The sequence below is a fragment of the Bombina bombina genome, chromosome 12, assembly GCF_027579735.1.
Source record: "Bombina bombina isolate aBomBom1 chromosome 12, aBomBom1.pri, whole genome shotgun sequence".
In the NCBI taxonomy this organism is placed as follows: domain Eukaryota; kingdom Metazoa; phylum Chordata; class Amphibia; order Anura; family Bombinatoridae; genus Bombina; species Bombina bombina.
Window position 1 is genome coordinate 46,365,149 of NC_069510.1, and position 18,061 is coordinate 46,383,209.

The 18,061-nt window shown below is 42.1% G+C and overlaps 1 protein-coding gene across 1 annotated transcript in view; it reads left to right on the forward strand.

Moving 5' to 3' along the window:
* Positions 1-18,061, forward strand: part of LOC128643196 (sodium-dependent phosphate transport protein 2C-like) — a gene marked incomplete at its 5' end in the record, with an annotated part of 95,814 nt that overhangs the window by 29,182 nt on the left and 48,571 nt on the right. Inside the window, 2 exons of the mRNA XM_053696181.1 lie at positions 15,751-15,846; positions 15,962-16,079. Of these exons, the coding sequence (XP_053552156.1) occupies positions 15,751-15,846; positions 15,962-16,079 (214 nt within the window). The remainder of the gene's footprint in view (positions 1-15,750; positions 15,847-15,961; positions 16,080-18,061) is intronic.

Below are 18,061 nucleotides of genomic sequence, written 5' to 3' on the forward strand. Positions count from 1 at the left end.
GGTCTGCGGAAACTCATTCCCTGAGACAGGTGATCCTGAGTCAACCACCAGCGGAGTGAGTCTCTGGTTACCTGGTCTACTTGAATCTGGGGAGACAAGTCTGCATAATCCCCATTCCATTGTTTGAGCATGCACAGTTGCAATGGTCTTAGATGAATTCGAGAAAAAGGAACCACGTCCATTGCTGCAACCATTAATCCTATTACCTCCATGCACTGAGCTATGGAAGGCTGAGGAATAGATTGAAGAACTTGACAAGCGTTTAGAAGCTTTAACTTTCTGACCTCTGTCAGAAATATCTTCATTTCTACAGAATCTATTATTGTTCCCAGAAAAGGAACCCTTGTGGACGGGGACAGGGAACTCTTTTCTATGTTCACCTTCCACCTGTGAGACCTGAGAAAGGCTAAAACAATGTCTGTATGAGCCCTTGCTTTGGAAAGAGATGACGCTTGGATTAGAATGTCGTCTAGGTAAGGTGCTACAGCAATGCCCCTCGGCCTTAGAACCGCTAGAAGGGACCCTAGCACCTTTGTGAAAATTCTGGGAGCAGTGGCTAAACCGAATGGAAGAGCCACGAACTGGTAATGTTTGTCCAGAAAGGCGAACCTCAGGAACTGATGATGAACTTTGTGGATAGGAATATGCAGGTACGCATCCTTTAAGTCCACGGTAGTCATATATTGACCCTCCTGGATTGTTGGTAAAATCGTCCGAATGGTTTCCATTTTGAATGATGGAACTCTGAGGAATTTGTTTATAATTTTTAAATCCAGAATTAGCCTGAAGGTTCCCTCTTTTTTGGGAACTACAAACAGGTTTGAGTAAAAACCCAGACCTTGTTCCGCTGTTGGAACTGGGTGTATCACTCCCATCTTTAATAGGTCTCCTACGCAATGTAAGAATGCCTGTCTCTTTATCTGGTCTGAAGATAAGCGAGACATGTGGAACCTTCCCCTTGGAGGAAGTTCCTTGAACTCTAGAAGATACCCCTGAGAGACTATTTCTAGTGCCCAGGGATCCGGAACATCTCTTGCCCAAGCCTGAGCAAAGAGAGAAAGTCTGCCCCCTACTAGATCCGGTCCCGGATCGGGGGCTACCCCTTCATGCTGTCTTGGTAGCAGCAGCAGGCTTCTTGGCCTGTTTACCCTTGTTCCAGCCTTGCAATGGTTTCCATGCTGGTTTAGGCTGGGAAGCGTTACCCTCTTGTCTAGAGGCTGCAGAGTTAGGAGCCGGTCCGTTCCTGAAATTGCGAAAGGAACGAAAATTAGATCTGTTCTTAGCCTTGAAAGGCCTATCCTGTGGGAGGGCATGGCCCTTTCCCCCAGTGATGTCTGAAATAATCTCCTTCAATTCTGGCCCGAAAAGGGTCTTACCTTTGAAAGGAATATTAAGCAATTTTGTTTTGGACGACACATCCGCCGACCAAGATTTTAGCCAAAGCGCCCTGTGCGCCACTATTGCAAAACCTGAATTTTTCGCCGCTAATTTTGCTAATTGAAAAGCGGCATCCAAAATAAAGGAATTAGCCAACTTTAGTGCGTGAATTCTGTCCATGACTTTATCATATGGAGTCTCCTTTTGGAGCGAATTTTCTAGTTCCTCGAACCAAAAAGACGCCGCCGTGGTGACAAGAATAATGCACGAAATTGGTTGAAGAAGGAAACCTTGCTGAACAAATATCTTTTTAAGCAATCCTTCCAATTTTTTATCCATAGGATCTTTGAAAGCGCAACTGTCCTCAATAGGAATAGTTGTGCGCTTGGCTAACGTTGAAACTGCCCCCTCTACCTTAGGGACCGTTTGCCATGCGTCCCTTCTGGGGTCGACAATGGGGAACATTTTCTTAAATATAGGAGGGGGAACAAAAGGTACACCTGGCTTCTCCCACTCCTTAGTCACTATGTCCGCCACCCTCTTGGGTATCGGAAAAGCATCAGCGTGCACTGGGACCTCTAAGAATTAGTCCATTTTGCACAACTTCTCTGGAATCACCAAAGAATCACAATCATCTAGAGTAGCTAGCACCTCCTTAAGCAGGGCGCGGAGATGTTCTAGCTTAAATTTAAATGCCACAATATCAGGTTCTGCCTGCTGAGAAACTTTTCCTGAATCAGAAATTTCTCCCTCAGACAGACCCTCCCTCACTGCCAACTCAGATTGATGTGAGGGTATAACAGATAAATTATCGTCAGCGCCAACTTGCTCATCTTCTGTATTTAAAACTGAGCAATCACGCTTTCTGGGAAATGCTGGCAGCTTGGATAAAAGATTTGCTATAGAATTATACATTACTGCTGTTAATTGCTGCATAGTAACAAGCATTGGCGCGCTAGATGAACTAGGTATCGCCTGCACGGGCAAAACTGGTGTTGACACAGAAGGAGAGGATGATGAGCTATCCCCACTACCTTCATTTGAAGAATCATCTTGGGCAACCTTATTAAATGTGACAGTACTGTCCTTACTTTGTTTGGACGCCATGGCACAATTTGCACATACATTTAAAGGGGGAACCACCTTGGCTTCCATACACACAGAACATATGCTATCTGAAGGTACAGACATGTTAGACAGAATTAGGCAGGCTATTAATGCAATAAAGACGAATTTAAACAAAACCGTTACTGTCTCTTTAAATAATAAAAAGAGCACACTTTATTTCTGAATGTTCGAAACACTATCAAGGAAATATCCGATCTTTATAAAATTTACACCCCAGTGTCTTAATGCTTTGAAAGTATTGCACACCAAATTTCAAGTCTCTAACCCCTTAAATGAGCAAACCGGAGCTAATAGTTTAATTTACTGGTTTAAACACACTACAGTCCCTGCCACAGACTTTGCTGCGGCTTTTACCTTCCTTAGGGGTTATTCACCACAGAATATAAGCCTTCCTGAGTCCGTTTCTCAGCCACAGGACCCTCTCACATGAAGCTGCATGCACTGCCTTTAGAAGTAACTGCGCAACTGAGGCGCGAAAAACATAATTTATGCTTACCTGATAAATTCCTTTCTTCTGTTGTGTGATCAGTCCACGGGTCATCATTACTTCTGGGATATAACTCCTCCCCAACAGGAAATGCAAGAGGATTCACCCAGCAGAGCTGCATATAGCTCCTCCCCTCTACGTCAGTCCCAGTCATTCGACCAAGAATCAACGAGAAAGGAGTAACCAAGGGTGAAGTGGTGACTGGAGTATAATTTAAAAGATATTTACCTGCCTTAAAACAGGGTGGGCCGTGGACTGATCACACAACAGAAGAAAGGAATTTATCAGGTAAGCATAAATTATGTTTTCTTCTGTTATGTGTGATCAGTCCACGGGTCATCATTACTTCTGGGATACCAATACCAAAGCAAAAGTACACGGATGACGGGAGGGATAGGCAGGCTCATTATACAGAAGGAACCACTGCCTGAAGAACCTTTCTCCCAAAAATAGCCTCCGAAGAAGCAAAAGTGTCAAATTTGTAAAATTTGGAAAAAGTATGAAGCGAAGACCAAGTTGCAGCCTTGCAAATCTGTTCAACAGAGGCCTCATTCTTAAAGGCCCAAGTGGAAGCCACAGCTCTAGTGGAGTGAGCTGTAATTCTTTCAGGAGGCTGCTGACCAGCAGTCTCATAGGCTAAACGTATTATGCTACGAAGCCAAAAAGAGAGAGAGGTAGCAGAAGCTTTTTGACCTCTCCTCTGTCCAGAGTAAACGACAAACAAGGAAGAAGTTTGGCGAAAATCTTTAGTTGCCTGCAAGTAGAACTTGAGGGCACGAACTACATCCAGATTGTGTAAAAGACGTTCCTTCTTTGAAGAAGGATTTGGACACAAGGATGGGACAACAATCTCTTGATTGATGTTCCTGTTAGTGACTACCTTAGGTAAGAACCCAGGTTTAGTACGCAGAACTACCTTGTCTGAGTGAAAAATCAGATAAGGGGAATCACAATGTAAGGCTGATAACTCAGAGACTCTTCGAGCCGAGGAAATAGCCATTAAAAACAGAACTTTCCAAGATAACATTTTTATATCAATGGAATGAAGGGGTTCAAACGGAACACCCTGTAAAACGTTAAGAACTAAGTTTAAACTCCATGGTGGAGCAACAGCTTTAAACACAGGCTTGATCCTAGCTAAAGCCTGACAAAAGGACTGGACGTCTGGATTTTCTGACAGACGTCTGTGTAACAAGATGGACAGAGCTGAAATCTGTCCCTTTAATGAACTAGCTGATAAACCCTTTTCTAAACCTTCTTGTAGAAAAGACAATATCCTAGCGATCCTAACCTTACTCCAGGAGTAACCTTTGGATTCGCACCAGTATAGGTATTTCCGCCATATTTTATGGTAAATCCTTCTGGTAACAGGCTTCCTAGCCTGAATCAGGGTATCAATAACCGACTCAGAAAAACCACGTTTTGATAAAATCAAGCGTTCAATTTCCAAGCAGTCAGCTTCAGAGAAGTTAGATTTTGATGTTTGAATGGACCCTGTATCAGAAGGTCCTGTCTTAGAGGTAGAGACCAAGGCGGACAGGATAACATGTCCACTAGATCTGCATACCAAGTCCTGCGTGGCCAAGCAGGTGCTATTAGAATTACTGATGCTCTCTCCTGTTTGATTTTGGCAATCAATCGAGGAAGCAGCGGGAAGGGTGGAAACACATAAGCCATCCTGAAGTTCCAAGGTGCTGTCAAAGCATCTATCAGAACTGCTCCCGGATCCCTGGATCTGGACCCGTAGCGAGGAAGTTTGGCGTTCTGGCGAGACGCCATGAGATCTATCTCTGGTTTGCCCCAACGTCGAAGTATTTGGGCAAAGATCTCCGGATGAAGTTCCCACTCCCCCGGATGAAAAGTCTGGCGACTCAAGAAATCCGCCTCCCAGTTCTCCACTCCCGGGATGTGGATTGCTGACAGGTGGCAAGAGTGAGACTCTGCCCAGCGAATTATCTTTGATACTTCCATCATTGCTAGGGAGCTTCTTGTCCCTCCCTGATGGTTGATGTAAGCTACAGTCGTGATGTTGTCCGACTGAAACCTGATGAACCCCCGAGTTATTAACTGGGGCCAAGCCAGAAGGGCATTGAGAACTGCTCTCAATTCCAGAATGTTTATTGGAAGGAGACTCTCCTCCTGATTCCATAGTCCCTGAGCCTTCAGAGAATTCCAGACAGCGCCCCAACCTAGTAGGCTGGCGTCTGTTGTTACAATTGTCCAGTCTGGCCTGCTGAATGGCATCCCCCTGGACAGGTGTGGCCGATAAAGCCACCATAGAAGAGAATTTCTGGTCTCTTGATTCAGATTCAGAGTAGGGGACAAATCTGAGTAATCCCCATTCCACTGACTTAGCATGCATAATTGCAGCGGTCTGAGGTGTAGGCGTGCAAAAGGTACTATGTCCATTGCCGCTACCATTAAGCCGATCACCTCCATGCATTGAGCTACTGACGGGTGTTGAATGGAATGAAGGACGCGGCATGCATTTTGAAGTTTTGTTAACCTGTCTTCTGTCAGGTAAATCTTCATTTCTACAGAATCTATAAGAGTCCCCAAGAATGGAACTCTTGTGAGAGGAAAGAGAGAACTCTTCTTTTCGTTCACTTTCCATCCATGCGACCTTAGAAATGCCAGAACTAACTCTGTATGAGACTTGGCAGTTTGAAAGCTTGAAGCTTGTATTAGAATGTCGTCTAGGTACGGAGCTACCGAAATCCCTCGCGGTCTTAGTACCGCTAGAAGGGCACCCAGAACCTTTGTGAAGATTCTTGGAGCCGTAGCCAATCCGAATGGAAGAGCTACAAACTGGTAGTGCCTGTCTAAGAAGGCAAACCTTAGATACCGGTGATGATCCTTGTGGATCGGTATGTGAAGGTAAGCATCCTTTAAATCCACTGTGGTCATGTACTGACCCTCTTGGATCATGGGTAAGATTGTCCGAATAGTTTCCATTTTGAACGATGGAACTCTTAGGAATTTGTTTAGAGTCTTTAAATCTAAGATTGGCCTGAAAGTTCCCTCTTTTTTGGGAACCACAAACAGGTTTGAGTAGAACCCTTGTCCTTGTTCCGACCGCGGAACCGGATGGATCACTCCCATTGTTAACAGATCTTGTACGCAGCGTAGAAACGCTTCTTTCTTTATCTGGTTTGTTGACAACCTTGACAGATGAAATCTCCCTCTTGGGGGAGATAATTTGAAGTCTAGAAGGTATCCCTGAGATATGATCTCTAGTGCCCAGGGATCCTGAACATCTCTTGCCCAGGCCTGGGCGAAGAGAGAGAGTCTGCCCCCTACTAGATCCGGTCCCGGATCGGGGGCTCTCGGTTCATGCTGTCTTTGGGGCAGCAGCAGGTTTCCTGGCCTGCTTGCTCTTGTTCCAGGACTGGTTAGGCTTCCAGCCTTGCCTGTAACGAGCAACAGCTCCTTCCTGTTTTGGTGCAGTGGAGGTTGATGCTGCTCCTGTTTTGAAATTCCGAAAGGGACGAAAATTAGACTGTCTAGCCTTAGCTTTGGCCTTGTCTTGAGGTAGGGCGTGGCCCTTACCTCCCGTAATGTCAGCGATAATTTCTTTCAAACCGGGCCCGAATAAGGACTGCCCCTTGAAAGGTATATTAAGTAATTTGGACTTAGAAGTAACATCAGCTGACCAGGATTTTAGCCACAGTGCCCTGCGTGCCTGTATGGCGAATCCTGAGTTCTTAGCCGTAAGTTTGGTTAAATGTACTACGGCCTCCGAAATGAAAGAATTAGCTAGTTTAAGGACTCTAAGCCTGTCCGTAATGTCGTCTAGCGTAGAGGAACTAAGGTTCTCTTCAAGCGACTCAATCCAAAATGCTGCCGCAGCCGTAATCGGCGCGATACATGCAAGGGGTTGTAATATAAAACCTTGTTGAACAAACATTTTCTTAAGGTAACCCTCTAATTTTTTATCCTTTGGATCTGAGAAAGCACAGCTATCCTCCACCGGGATAGTGGTACGCTTAGCTAAAGTAGAAACTGCTCCCTCCACCTTGGGGACCGTTTGCCATAAGTCCCGAGTGGTGGCGTCTATTGGAAACATCTTTCTAAATATTGGAGGGGGTGAGAACGGCACACCGGGTCTATCCCACTCCTTAGTAACAATTTCAGTTAGTCTCTTAGGTATAGGAAAAACGTCAGTACTCGCCGGTACCGCAAAGTATTTATCCAACCTACACAGTTTCTCTGGTATTGCAACGGTGTTACAATCGTTGAGAGCTGCTAAGACCTCCCCTAGTAGTACACGGAGGTTCTCCAATTTAAATTTAAAATTTGAAATATCTGAGTCCAATCTGTTTGGATCAGAACCGTCACCCACAGAATGAAGCTCTCCGTCCTCATGCTCTGCGAGCTGTGACGCAGTATCAGACATGGCCCTAGCATTGTCAGCGCACTCTGTTCTCACCCCAGAGTGATCACGCTTGCCTCTTAGTTCTGGTAATTTAGACAAAACTTCAGTCATAACAGTAGCCATATCTTGTAATGTTATCTGTAATGGCCGCCCAGATGTACTAGGCGCCAAAATATCACGCACCTCCCGGGCGGGAGATGCAGGTACTGTCGCGTGAGGCGAGTTAGTCGGCATAACTCTCCCCTCGCTGTTTGGTGAAATTTGTTCACATTGTACAGATTGACTTTTATTTAAAGTAGCATCAATACAGTTAGTACATAAATTTCTATTGGGCTCCACCTTGGCATTGGAACAAATGACACAGATATCTTCCTCTGAGTCAGACATGTTTAACACACTAGCAAAAAAACTTACAACTTGGTTATAATCTTTTTTAGCAAAAAAACGCACTGTGCCTCAAAGAGGTACTAACGATTAAATGACAGTTGAAATAATGAACTGAGAAACAGTTATAGCATCAAACTTTAAAACAACACAACTTTTAGCAAAGGTTTGTTCCCATTAGTAAAAAACAACACTAATTAAATTTGTACATAAGAAAACAAAACAACGTTTTTTATTCACAGTCACTATAAGAATTCTCACAGCTCTGCTGAGAGAATTTACCTCCCTTCAAAGAAGTTTGAAGACCCCTGAGATCTGTCAGAGATGAACCGGATCATGCAGGAAATATAAAAGTAACTGACTGGAATTTTTTGATGCGTAGCAAAGAGCGCCAAAAACGGCCCCTCCCTCTCCCACACAGCAGTGAAGAGAAACGAAACTGTCACAATTAAAGCAAAAAACTGCCAAGTGGAAAATAATGCCCAAATATTTATTCACACAGTACCTCAGCAATGTAAACGATTCTACATTCCAGCAAAAACGTTTAACATGAGAATAGTTATTAAAAGGATTAGTGACCTTTAACACAGTAGTTCCGGTGAAATACCATCCCCAGAATACTGAAGTGTATACATACATGTCATTTTAACGGTATGGCAGGCTTTTCTCATCAATTCCATTCAGAAAATAAAAACTGCCACATACCTCAATGCAGATTCATCTGCCCGCTGTCCCCTGATCTGAAGCCTTTACCTCCCTCAGATGGTCGAGAACAGCAATATGATCTTAACGACTCCGGTTAAAATCATAGTAAAAAATCTCTGTCAGATTCTTCCTCAAACTCTGCCAGAGAAGTAATAACACGCTCCGGTGCTATTTTAAAATAACAAACTTTTGATTGAAGTCATAAAAACTAAGTATAATCACCATAGTCCTCTCACACATCCTATCTAGTCGTTGGGTGCAAGAGAATGACTGGGACTGACGTAGAGGGGAGGAGCTATATGCAGCTCTGCTGGGTGAATCCTCTTGCATTTCCTGTTGGGGAGGAGTTATATCCCAGAAGTAATGATGACCCGTGGACTGATCACACATAACAGAAGAAATGAGGCCTCCTCCCTCTGCATACCAGAGTGAACGGGCCTTTCTGACTAGATTAGGCGTCTAAACAACTGCCAGGCGTAATAAAAATGTTCCCAAATGTGTTTCAAAGTTCACAAAACACTCCAAATGTCATATAAATATGATAAAAATAAATCGATTTAGCCCACAATAGTGTCAACCAGCATAGAGCCCAATTTATAAGCCTTAATTCTGTTACTGAGTCTAAGAAAATGGCTTACCGATCCCATAAGGGAAAACTGACAGTCTTCTAGCATTACTATGTCTTGTTAGAAAAGTGACTGATCATACCTGAAGCAGATAAGCCTGCAAACTGTTCCCCCCAACTGAAGTTCTCTGGTTTCAACAGTCCTGCGTGGGAACAGCTATGGATTTTAGTTACTGGTGCTAAAATCATACTCCTCTTTTAACAGAAATCTTCATCACTTTCTGTTGTAGAGTAAATAGTACAAACCGGCACTATTTTAAAATAACAAACTCTTGATAGAATAAAAAACTACAACTAACACCACATACTCTTTACCATCCCCGTGGAGATGCTACTTGTTCAGAGCGGCAAAGAGAATGACTGGGGGGCGGAGCCAGAGGGGGGGCTATATGGACAGCTCTTGCTGTGTGCTCTCTTTGCCATTTCCTGTAGGGGAAGAGAATATCCCACAAGGATGAAGCCGTGGACCGGACACACCAATGTAGGAGAAATCTTCATCCCTTTTCTGCCAGAGAGTAAATAGTACACACTGGTACCATTTAAAATAACAAACTTTTGCTTGAGAAAATAAAAACTAAAATTTTTGTCACCACACTCACTTTGCCCTTCCTAGCAGTTAAAGGGACATTATACACTCATTTTTTTCTTTGCATAAATGTTTTGTAGATAATCTATTTATATAGCCCATAAAGTTTTTTTTTTTAATTAATGTATAGTTTTGCTTATTTTTAAATAACATTGCTCTGATTTTCAGACCAAGCCCCAAAGTTTTATGTGAATACGCTTGACTACCTACTCCAGCTTGCTCCTGTTTGTGTAAAGGGTCTTTTCATATGCAAAAGAAGGGGGAGGGGGGGGAGTGTCTTATTTGTCACTTGCAGTGGGCTTTCCAGCTACCTTTTCAACAGAGCAAAACTGACAGCTTCTAAGTAAGTTTTTAAACAGTTTTATACTGGATTTTTATATCAGTATCTGTGCATATTATTCTTTATAGTAGTGTCTATTACATGCAGTTATATAAAAATGAGTGTATATTGTCCCTTTAAGCAGGCAGAGAGAATGACTGGGGGGTGGAGCTAAGGGAGGAGCTATATAGACAGCTCTGCTGTGGGTGCTCTCTCTGCCACTTCCTGTAGGGAAGGAGAATATCCCACAAGTATGGATGAATCCGTGGACTTGATACATCTTACAAGAGAAATTAGGTTTATGTCCCTTTAACCACTGAGGTTAGACACAATAATTTCTATACTATAGGGGTAGCATTTTAAAGGTACATTAAACACTAAAGTAATGCTAGGCAGAATGATGTATTTAATGCAAAGATTAGCCTGATAATAATATGCAGCTGTATTTTTTAATGATATTAGTGGTTTAAATATTCATAAAATAAGTATAATGTTTTAGTGTCCATAGAGCAGTGGGGGCTGCTATGTTGTAACCTAGGTTTGCATCTTTGCTGCTGCTAGTTAGGGATAGTTATAAATGGGTCTCTAGAGTGTTTAATAAATGACTGTGTGCAATATAGCTGTGTTAAAGGGACATAAAACTAAATTTTTTTCTTTTATAATTCATATAGAACATAGTCATATAAAAGTAAAAAATAAACTTTCCTGATTCAGATAGAGCACACAATTGTAAACATATTTCCAATTCACTTCCATTATCAAAATGTGCACAATCTTTTCATATGGACACTTTCTGAGGCACCAGCTCCTACTGAGCATGTGCAGCAATTCACAGTATATACGTATATGCATTTGTTGATTGGTTGATGGTTGTCACCTGATGAAGGGGGAAGGAAAATTTAACTAACTACAAATGTCAGATTCGGCCTGTTTCTGCTTTGTCTTTTTATTATGCTAGGCTTATTCTAATATGCTGTTCCCTCCTTTCACTTTCTATTCCTTAATTATTTGTTCCACTGCATAATAAACGTGTTCCTTCCCTTGATAATTTGCTCTTTTTGGCCTTTTTAAGAGACAGGACAAAATGTATCAAACAAATGCAGGTGGAATTGAGGGCCCTATTTCCGTGGGAATTTACAATCTAGAAGGGTAGGAGGGTGAGAAACAGGAGGTGAGGACTGCAAGGGTGAGAACGATGTTAATATAGAGTAAGATGAGGAGAAATTATTAGGTAAGTGGAATTCATTAGTTACTGAGTTGGGTGGTAGGTTTCCTTGAAAAGAAATGTGTTTAGGGAGCATTTAAAGGAAGACAGATTAGCGGAAATTCGGACAGCGCAAGGAAGTGTGTTCCAGTGGGTTGGTCCTACAGTCTAGTATGGGAAGAAGTTATGATAGAAGATCCAAGGAGCAGGTCATTGTTGTACCTTAAGGGGCGAGCTGGAGTATATTTGTTGATTATTAAGGACAGGTAGAGGGGGGCAGCATTGATGAGGGCTTCGTAGGTCAGGGTGAGAATTTTGAATTGAATTTTGCTGTGGTTGGGGAGCCAGTGAAGGAACTTGCAGAGTGGTGCAGCAGATACAGAGCGGTGGGAAAGGTGGATTAGCCTGGCAGAGGCATTTAGGATGTATTGAAGCAGCGACAGGTGGGAGAGTGGAAGGTCAGTGAGTAGGTTATTTTAGTAGTCAAGTTAGGAAATTACCAGGAAGTGGATTAGTTGCTTAGTGGTATCAGTGGCAGGATGAAAAGAGCAATTGGATGTGGGCTTTGAAGGACAGATTGGAGTCAAGTGTAACTCAGAGGCACTGGACTTGGGGTGATGGGGGAGATAGTGGTGCCGTCAACTTACTTACTGAAATAAAATTACAAAGAAGAAAATTGTATTATTTAATCAAAATTGTAGCAAAAAATGTTTTATAAAAAGTTTAAAATTTGTAAATTTTAAATTACGCAGCAAAAACATAAAACTAAATTTATGCTTACCTGATAAATTTGTTTCCGGGCATGGAGAGTACACGACGTCATTACAATTACTAGTGGGATATTCAACTCCTGGCCAGCAGGAGGAGGCAAAGAGCACCCCAGCAAAGCTGTTAAGTTAAACTTCCCTTACCCATAATCCCCAGTCATTCAGCCGAAGGAAAATAGAAAAAGAAGAAACACAAGGGTGAAAAGGGTGCCTGAGGTTTACTCAAAAAAACTGCTGAAATATAATTTAAAAAAGAGGGCGGGGTCATGGACTCTCCATGCCCGGAAAGAAAGAAATTTATCAAGTAAGCATAAATTTTGTTTTCTTTCCTATGGCATGGAGAGTCCACGCCATTTCAATTACTAGTGGGAACCAATACCCAAGCTAGATTACATGGAATAAAAAGGAAGGGATAACAAGGCAGGAGGACCTAAATAGAAGGCACCACCGCTTGAAGAACCTTTCTCCCAAAAGAGGCCTCAGCCTAGGCAAAAGTATCAAATTTGGAACATTTGGAAAAAGTATGCAAAGTGGACCATGTAGCCGCCTTCCAAATCTGTTCAACAGAAGCTTCGTTTTTGAAAACCCAAGATGAGGAGACAGCCCTAGTAGAATGAGCTGTAATTCTCTCAGGAGGCTGCTGTCCAGCAGTCTCATAAGCAAAACGAATCACACTTCTTAACCAGAGGGAAAGAGTAGTAGAAGTGCCATTCTGACCCTTACGCTTTCCAGAGAAAACAACAAACAGGGCAGAAGATTGCCGGAAATCATTAGTAGCTTCTAAGTAAAATTTTAGAGCACGCACAACATTCAAGTTATGCAAAAGACATTCCTTATGAGAAGGATTAGGACAGAAAGAAGGAACAACAATTTCCTGATTAATGTTTCGATCCGACACCACCTTAGGGAGAAACCCCAAATTAGTAAGAAGGACCGCCATACCTGCATGAAAAATAAGGTACGGGGAAATCACACTGTAGAGCTGAATGCTCAGCAACTCTGCAAGTGGAGGAAATAGCAAGGAGAAACAAAACCTTCCAAGATAACAATTTAATATCAACAACGTGCATTGGCTCAAACAGAGCCTGCTGCATTTAGAACTAGGTTAAGGCTCCAAGGAGGAGCAACAGGTTTAAACACAGGCCTAATTCTGACCAAGGCCTAAACAAAAGCTTGAACATCTGGTAATTCTGCCAGACATTTGTGCAAAAGGATAGACAGAGCAGAAATCTGACCTTTCAGAATACTGACTGACAAACCCTACTCCAGGCCATCCTGAAGAAAAGATAAAATTTGTGGAATCATCACCTGACTCCAAGAAAAACCTTTAGCTTCACACCAAAAAAGGTATTTACGCCATATCTTATGGTAAATCTTCCGAGTAACAGGTTTACGAGCCTGAAGCATAGTATTAATGACTGCCTCCGAAAAAACGTGTCTAGACAGGATTAGGAGTTCAATCTCCAAGCAGTCAGCTTCAGAGAATCTAGATTTGGTTGGAGGAATGGACCCTGAATGAGAGATGACATCTTCACCAGATCTGCAAACCGGATCCTGCGAGGCCAGGCAGGAGCTATTAGGATCACAGATGCTCTCTCCTGCTTGATACGAGCAATGACTCGTGGAAGGAGAGCAAATGGAGGAAACAGGTATGCTAGACTGAAATCCCACGGAACTACCAGGGCATCTATCAGGGCGGACTGAGGATCTCTTGACCTTGAACCATACTTTGGAAGCTTGGGGTTCTGACGAGACGCCATCAGATCCAACTCCGGAACCCCTCGCATGAGGGTTATCCTGGAGAACACTTCCGGATGGAGGGCCCACTCCACGGGATGAAAAGTCTTTCTGCTCAGAAAATCTGCCTCCCAATTGTCCACTCCTGGGGGTCTATTTATGAAGCAGCGGATGCTGAGGTTGAGACCGAGCTGAGACATAGACTGATCTAACTCTGAATCTATTATACAGAATTCAACAGTTAATAATATTGAAAAAGAAAAAAGTCTTTCAAAATGTATTAGAAATTTATAAATTTAGAGAGCAATAAAGAGATCCTTCAAAGCAACCTTTCCGATTGCCTTAAGCTCCTACCGGACAGGATTGACATCCCACTAGTCAAAGGAAACGAAACCTTTCTTTAAGGATCTTCTCTTAGCACAGAAAACGATCCGTTGATGAGAAATATTTAAAAAACTAACATCCGACAGAGCCCTGCAATGCGATACACCTCAGCTCCGCTCCGATAAATCAGAAGTGCGGGTGTCACGTGAGGGTGTTAAATAACTAACTGCGCCACTTGAAAGAGCACGAAAAAAGTAAACTGCTCACAGACTGCTGTTTATATAAAAAATAAACCTCTCTAACTGTTCCTCTAAATATGTCAGCATGCACTATTAAAGTACCCTGCATTTCGATAATGCAACACTCCTCAATCGAATCTCAATAAAGTTATGAGTCCCCCAGCCAATTAACGTCTCACATTTAACCCATACAATATCATGTCCTCCAAATAAAGTATCCTTAAGTAAAAAGGATATATGTCCTAATTTGGATCCGAATGAGGATTAACCTCTTAAGTACTGCTGTCCTTCAATACCTAGAAGGAGAAAACTACATAGGTGTGACAGCCACATTGCTCCCTTTCATGGACCTGTAGTAAAAGAAAGAACAGAGTAACTAACTCTGGCTTTCTGCAAAGGGGTAGCAAAATGTTAAAAATAAAGCAACTACTACTTCGCCACCTTTTAACTACTAAAAGCCACCACTACTCTTACTAAAGAGATGACATGGGCACAGCTAGACCCCAATCCTTGCTTGTAGGGAAGAGTACCCATAAAAGGATTAAATATCTTCAGACACCAACTTTGCACATCCTACATTGACAGAGGCAAAGAGAATGACTGGGGATTATGGTAAGGGAAGTTACACTTAATAGCTTTGTTGGGGTGCTCTTTGCCTCCTCCTGCAGACCAGGAGTTGAATATCCCACAAGAAATTGGAATGACATCATGGACTATCCATGCCATAGGAAAGAAAATAAATTTAAGGCACACAGTAGAAATTTGTATTTTTAATACAGAATTCAAAGGGTATTATTTTCCTTATCGTAAAAGGAGTTCCCTGCCTCTGCTTGTGGGCTGAACAGGGACATTTTATGGGTGTAGCTAAAATTTCTCTTCCAGGTCTGGTATGTTCTGTAAACATTTTCCCTTTGCAAAGCCACTGCTTTTTCTCGCAAACTAAAAGGTGAAAACATTGTGCAAAAAATACTCAAAACAAATTACCATAATATATAACACATGCAAATAAAAACAGAGGTGATTGCAAGATACTATACACTAAAAGCAGAGCAATCAGGTTGTATTGGCCACAGTATTTATTTTTTTAAAGTGTGACCCCCTGCTCCCTGCCAAAATCGCTCTCCCCAGAGAAATTCTCCTTTCCAGCAAACTCCATTACTTTCCGTGGGAGACATCTAGCAACACGCAGCGGACAGCACTTTTTCTTTTGTAAAGAACTCCCCGAAGGTAGCCACAGCGTTGTTTTTTCACGTTCCATCTCATGAAGTTGTAATCATCTGAGCGTATTTACTACTACAAGCTTGGAATAACATTCATAATACAATTTAATTTCAATAAAATATGTCTGAAAAAAAAAAAACAGTTACCATAAAGCACTTCCAATTGTAATTAGACCAAATAATTTTGCCCAAGAAACATTCTTTGAATATTTAGATGCGCATAATTCAGTCTTCTTAGCCATCCTGATTATTCCATATATTTATCTCATATAGCTGGATAGCGCAGTGATAGCTGGGAATGCCTTAAACGATCCAGAGACCAAAAACATGAGCCTTATAAAGCGATGGTGTGTTACGCAAGATGTCAATGTGAGTATCAGGGTACAGACAACCCCCCCACCCCGTGTTTTATCACACAAATAAGCACATTGGCTATACCGTACAGTACCTTATTTCTGATCTTATGGGAATTATTATATTGCAGATCACCAAATATATCCCGGTTACCAACTTAACGGAGTGCGACATCTCCCAGTGCATTCATACAGAGAATGGGATATTTCTGGAAAAGAACGTCACTGTCAAGGAAGGTGTACAGAAATGTAGGTGTTCTTTCTTAGTTGTTGCAGAATGATGCAAGTTACCGAAATTCCATTAAAATTAGATGATTTATTAATTGAACTTGGAAATGCATTTTGAAAACATTCAATTCTAAACGATTAAAGAGACATGAAACCCAAACATTTTCTATCATGATTGACGTAGAGCATGTGATTTTAAACAACTTACCAATTTATTTCTATTATCAAAATTGTTTGATTCTCTTTTTATCCTTTGTTGAAGTATAAGACACAAACTACTGGGAACTAGCTGAACACATCTGGAGAATCAATTTAAAGAGGCGTTTATGTGCAGCAACCAATCAGCAGCTAGCTCCTAGTAATGCATTGCTTCTCTTGAGCCTACCTAGGTATCTTTTAGAACTAAGGATACCTAGAGAATGAAGAAAAACATAATTTATGCTTACCTGATAAATTCCTTTCTTCTGTTGTGTGATCAGTCCACGGGTCATCATTACTTCTGGGATATAACTCCTCCCCAACAGGAAATGCAAGAGGATTCACCCAGCAGAGCTGCATATAGCTCCTCCCCTCTACGTCACTCCCAGTCATTCGACCAAGAATCAACGAGAAAGGAGAAACCAAGGGTGAAGTGGTGACTGGAGTATAATTTAAAAGATATTTACCTGCCTTAAAACAGGGCGGGCCGTGGACTGATCACACAACAGAAGAAAGGAATTTATCAGGTAAGCATAAATTATGTTTTCTTCTGTTATGTGTGATCAGTCCACGGGTCATCATTACTTCTGGGATACCAATACCAAAGCAAAAGTACACGGATGACGGGAGGGATAGGCAGGCTCATTATACAGAAGGAACCACTGCCTGAAGAACCTTTCTCCCAAAAATAGCCTCCGAAGAAGCAAAAGTGTCAAATTTGTAAAATTTGGAAAAAGTATGAAGCGAAGACCAAGTTGCAGCCTTGCAAATCTGTTCAACAGAGGCCTCATTCTTAAAGGCCCAAGTGGAAGCTACAGCTCTAGTGGAATGAGCTGTAATTCTTTCAGGAGGCTGCTGTCCAGCAGTCTCATAGGCTAAACGTATTATGCTACGAAACCAAAAAGAGAGAGAGGTAGCAGAAGCTTTTTGACCTCTCCTCTGTCCAGAATAAACGACAAACAGGGAAGAAGTTTGGCGAAAATCTTTAGTTGCCTGCAAGTAGAACTTGAGGGCACGAACTACATCCAGATTGTGTAGAAGACGTTCCTTCTTTGAAGAAGGATTTGGACACAAGGATGGAACAACAATCTCTTGATTGATATTCCTGTTAGTGACTACCTTAGGTAAGAACCCAGGTTTAGTACGCAGAACTACCTTGTCTGAGTGAAAGATCAGATAAGGAGAATCACAATGTAAGGCTGATAACTCAGAGACTCTTCGAGCCGAGGAAATAGCCATTAAAAACAGAACTTTCCAAGATAACAATTTTATATCAATGGAATGAAGGGGTTCAAACGGAACACCCTGTAAAACGTTAAGAACTAAGTTTAAACTCCATGGCGGAGCAACAGCTTTAAACACAGGCTTGATCCTAGCTAAAGCCTGACAAAAGGCCTGGACGTCTGGATTTTCTGACAGACGCCTGTGTAACAAGATGGACAGAGCTGAGATCTGTCCCTTTAATGAGCTAGCCGATAAACCCTTTTCTAAACCTTCTTGTAGAAAGGACATTATCCTAGGAATCCTAACCTTACTCCAGGAGTAACCTTTGGATTCGCACCAGTATAGGTATTTACGCCATATCTTATGGTAAATCCTTCTGGTAACAGGCTTCCTAGCCTGTATCAGGGTATCAATAACCGACTCAGAAAAACCACGTTTTGATAAAATCAAGCGTTCAATTTCCAAGCAGTCAGCTTCAGAGAAGTTAGATTTTGATGTTTGAATGGACCCTGTATCAGAAGGTCCTGTCTTAGAGGTAGAGACCAAGGCGGACAGGATGACATGTCCACTAGATCTGCATA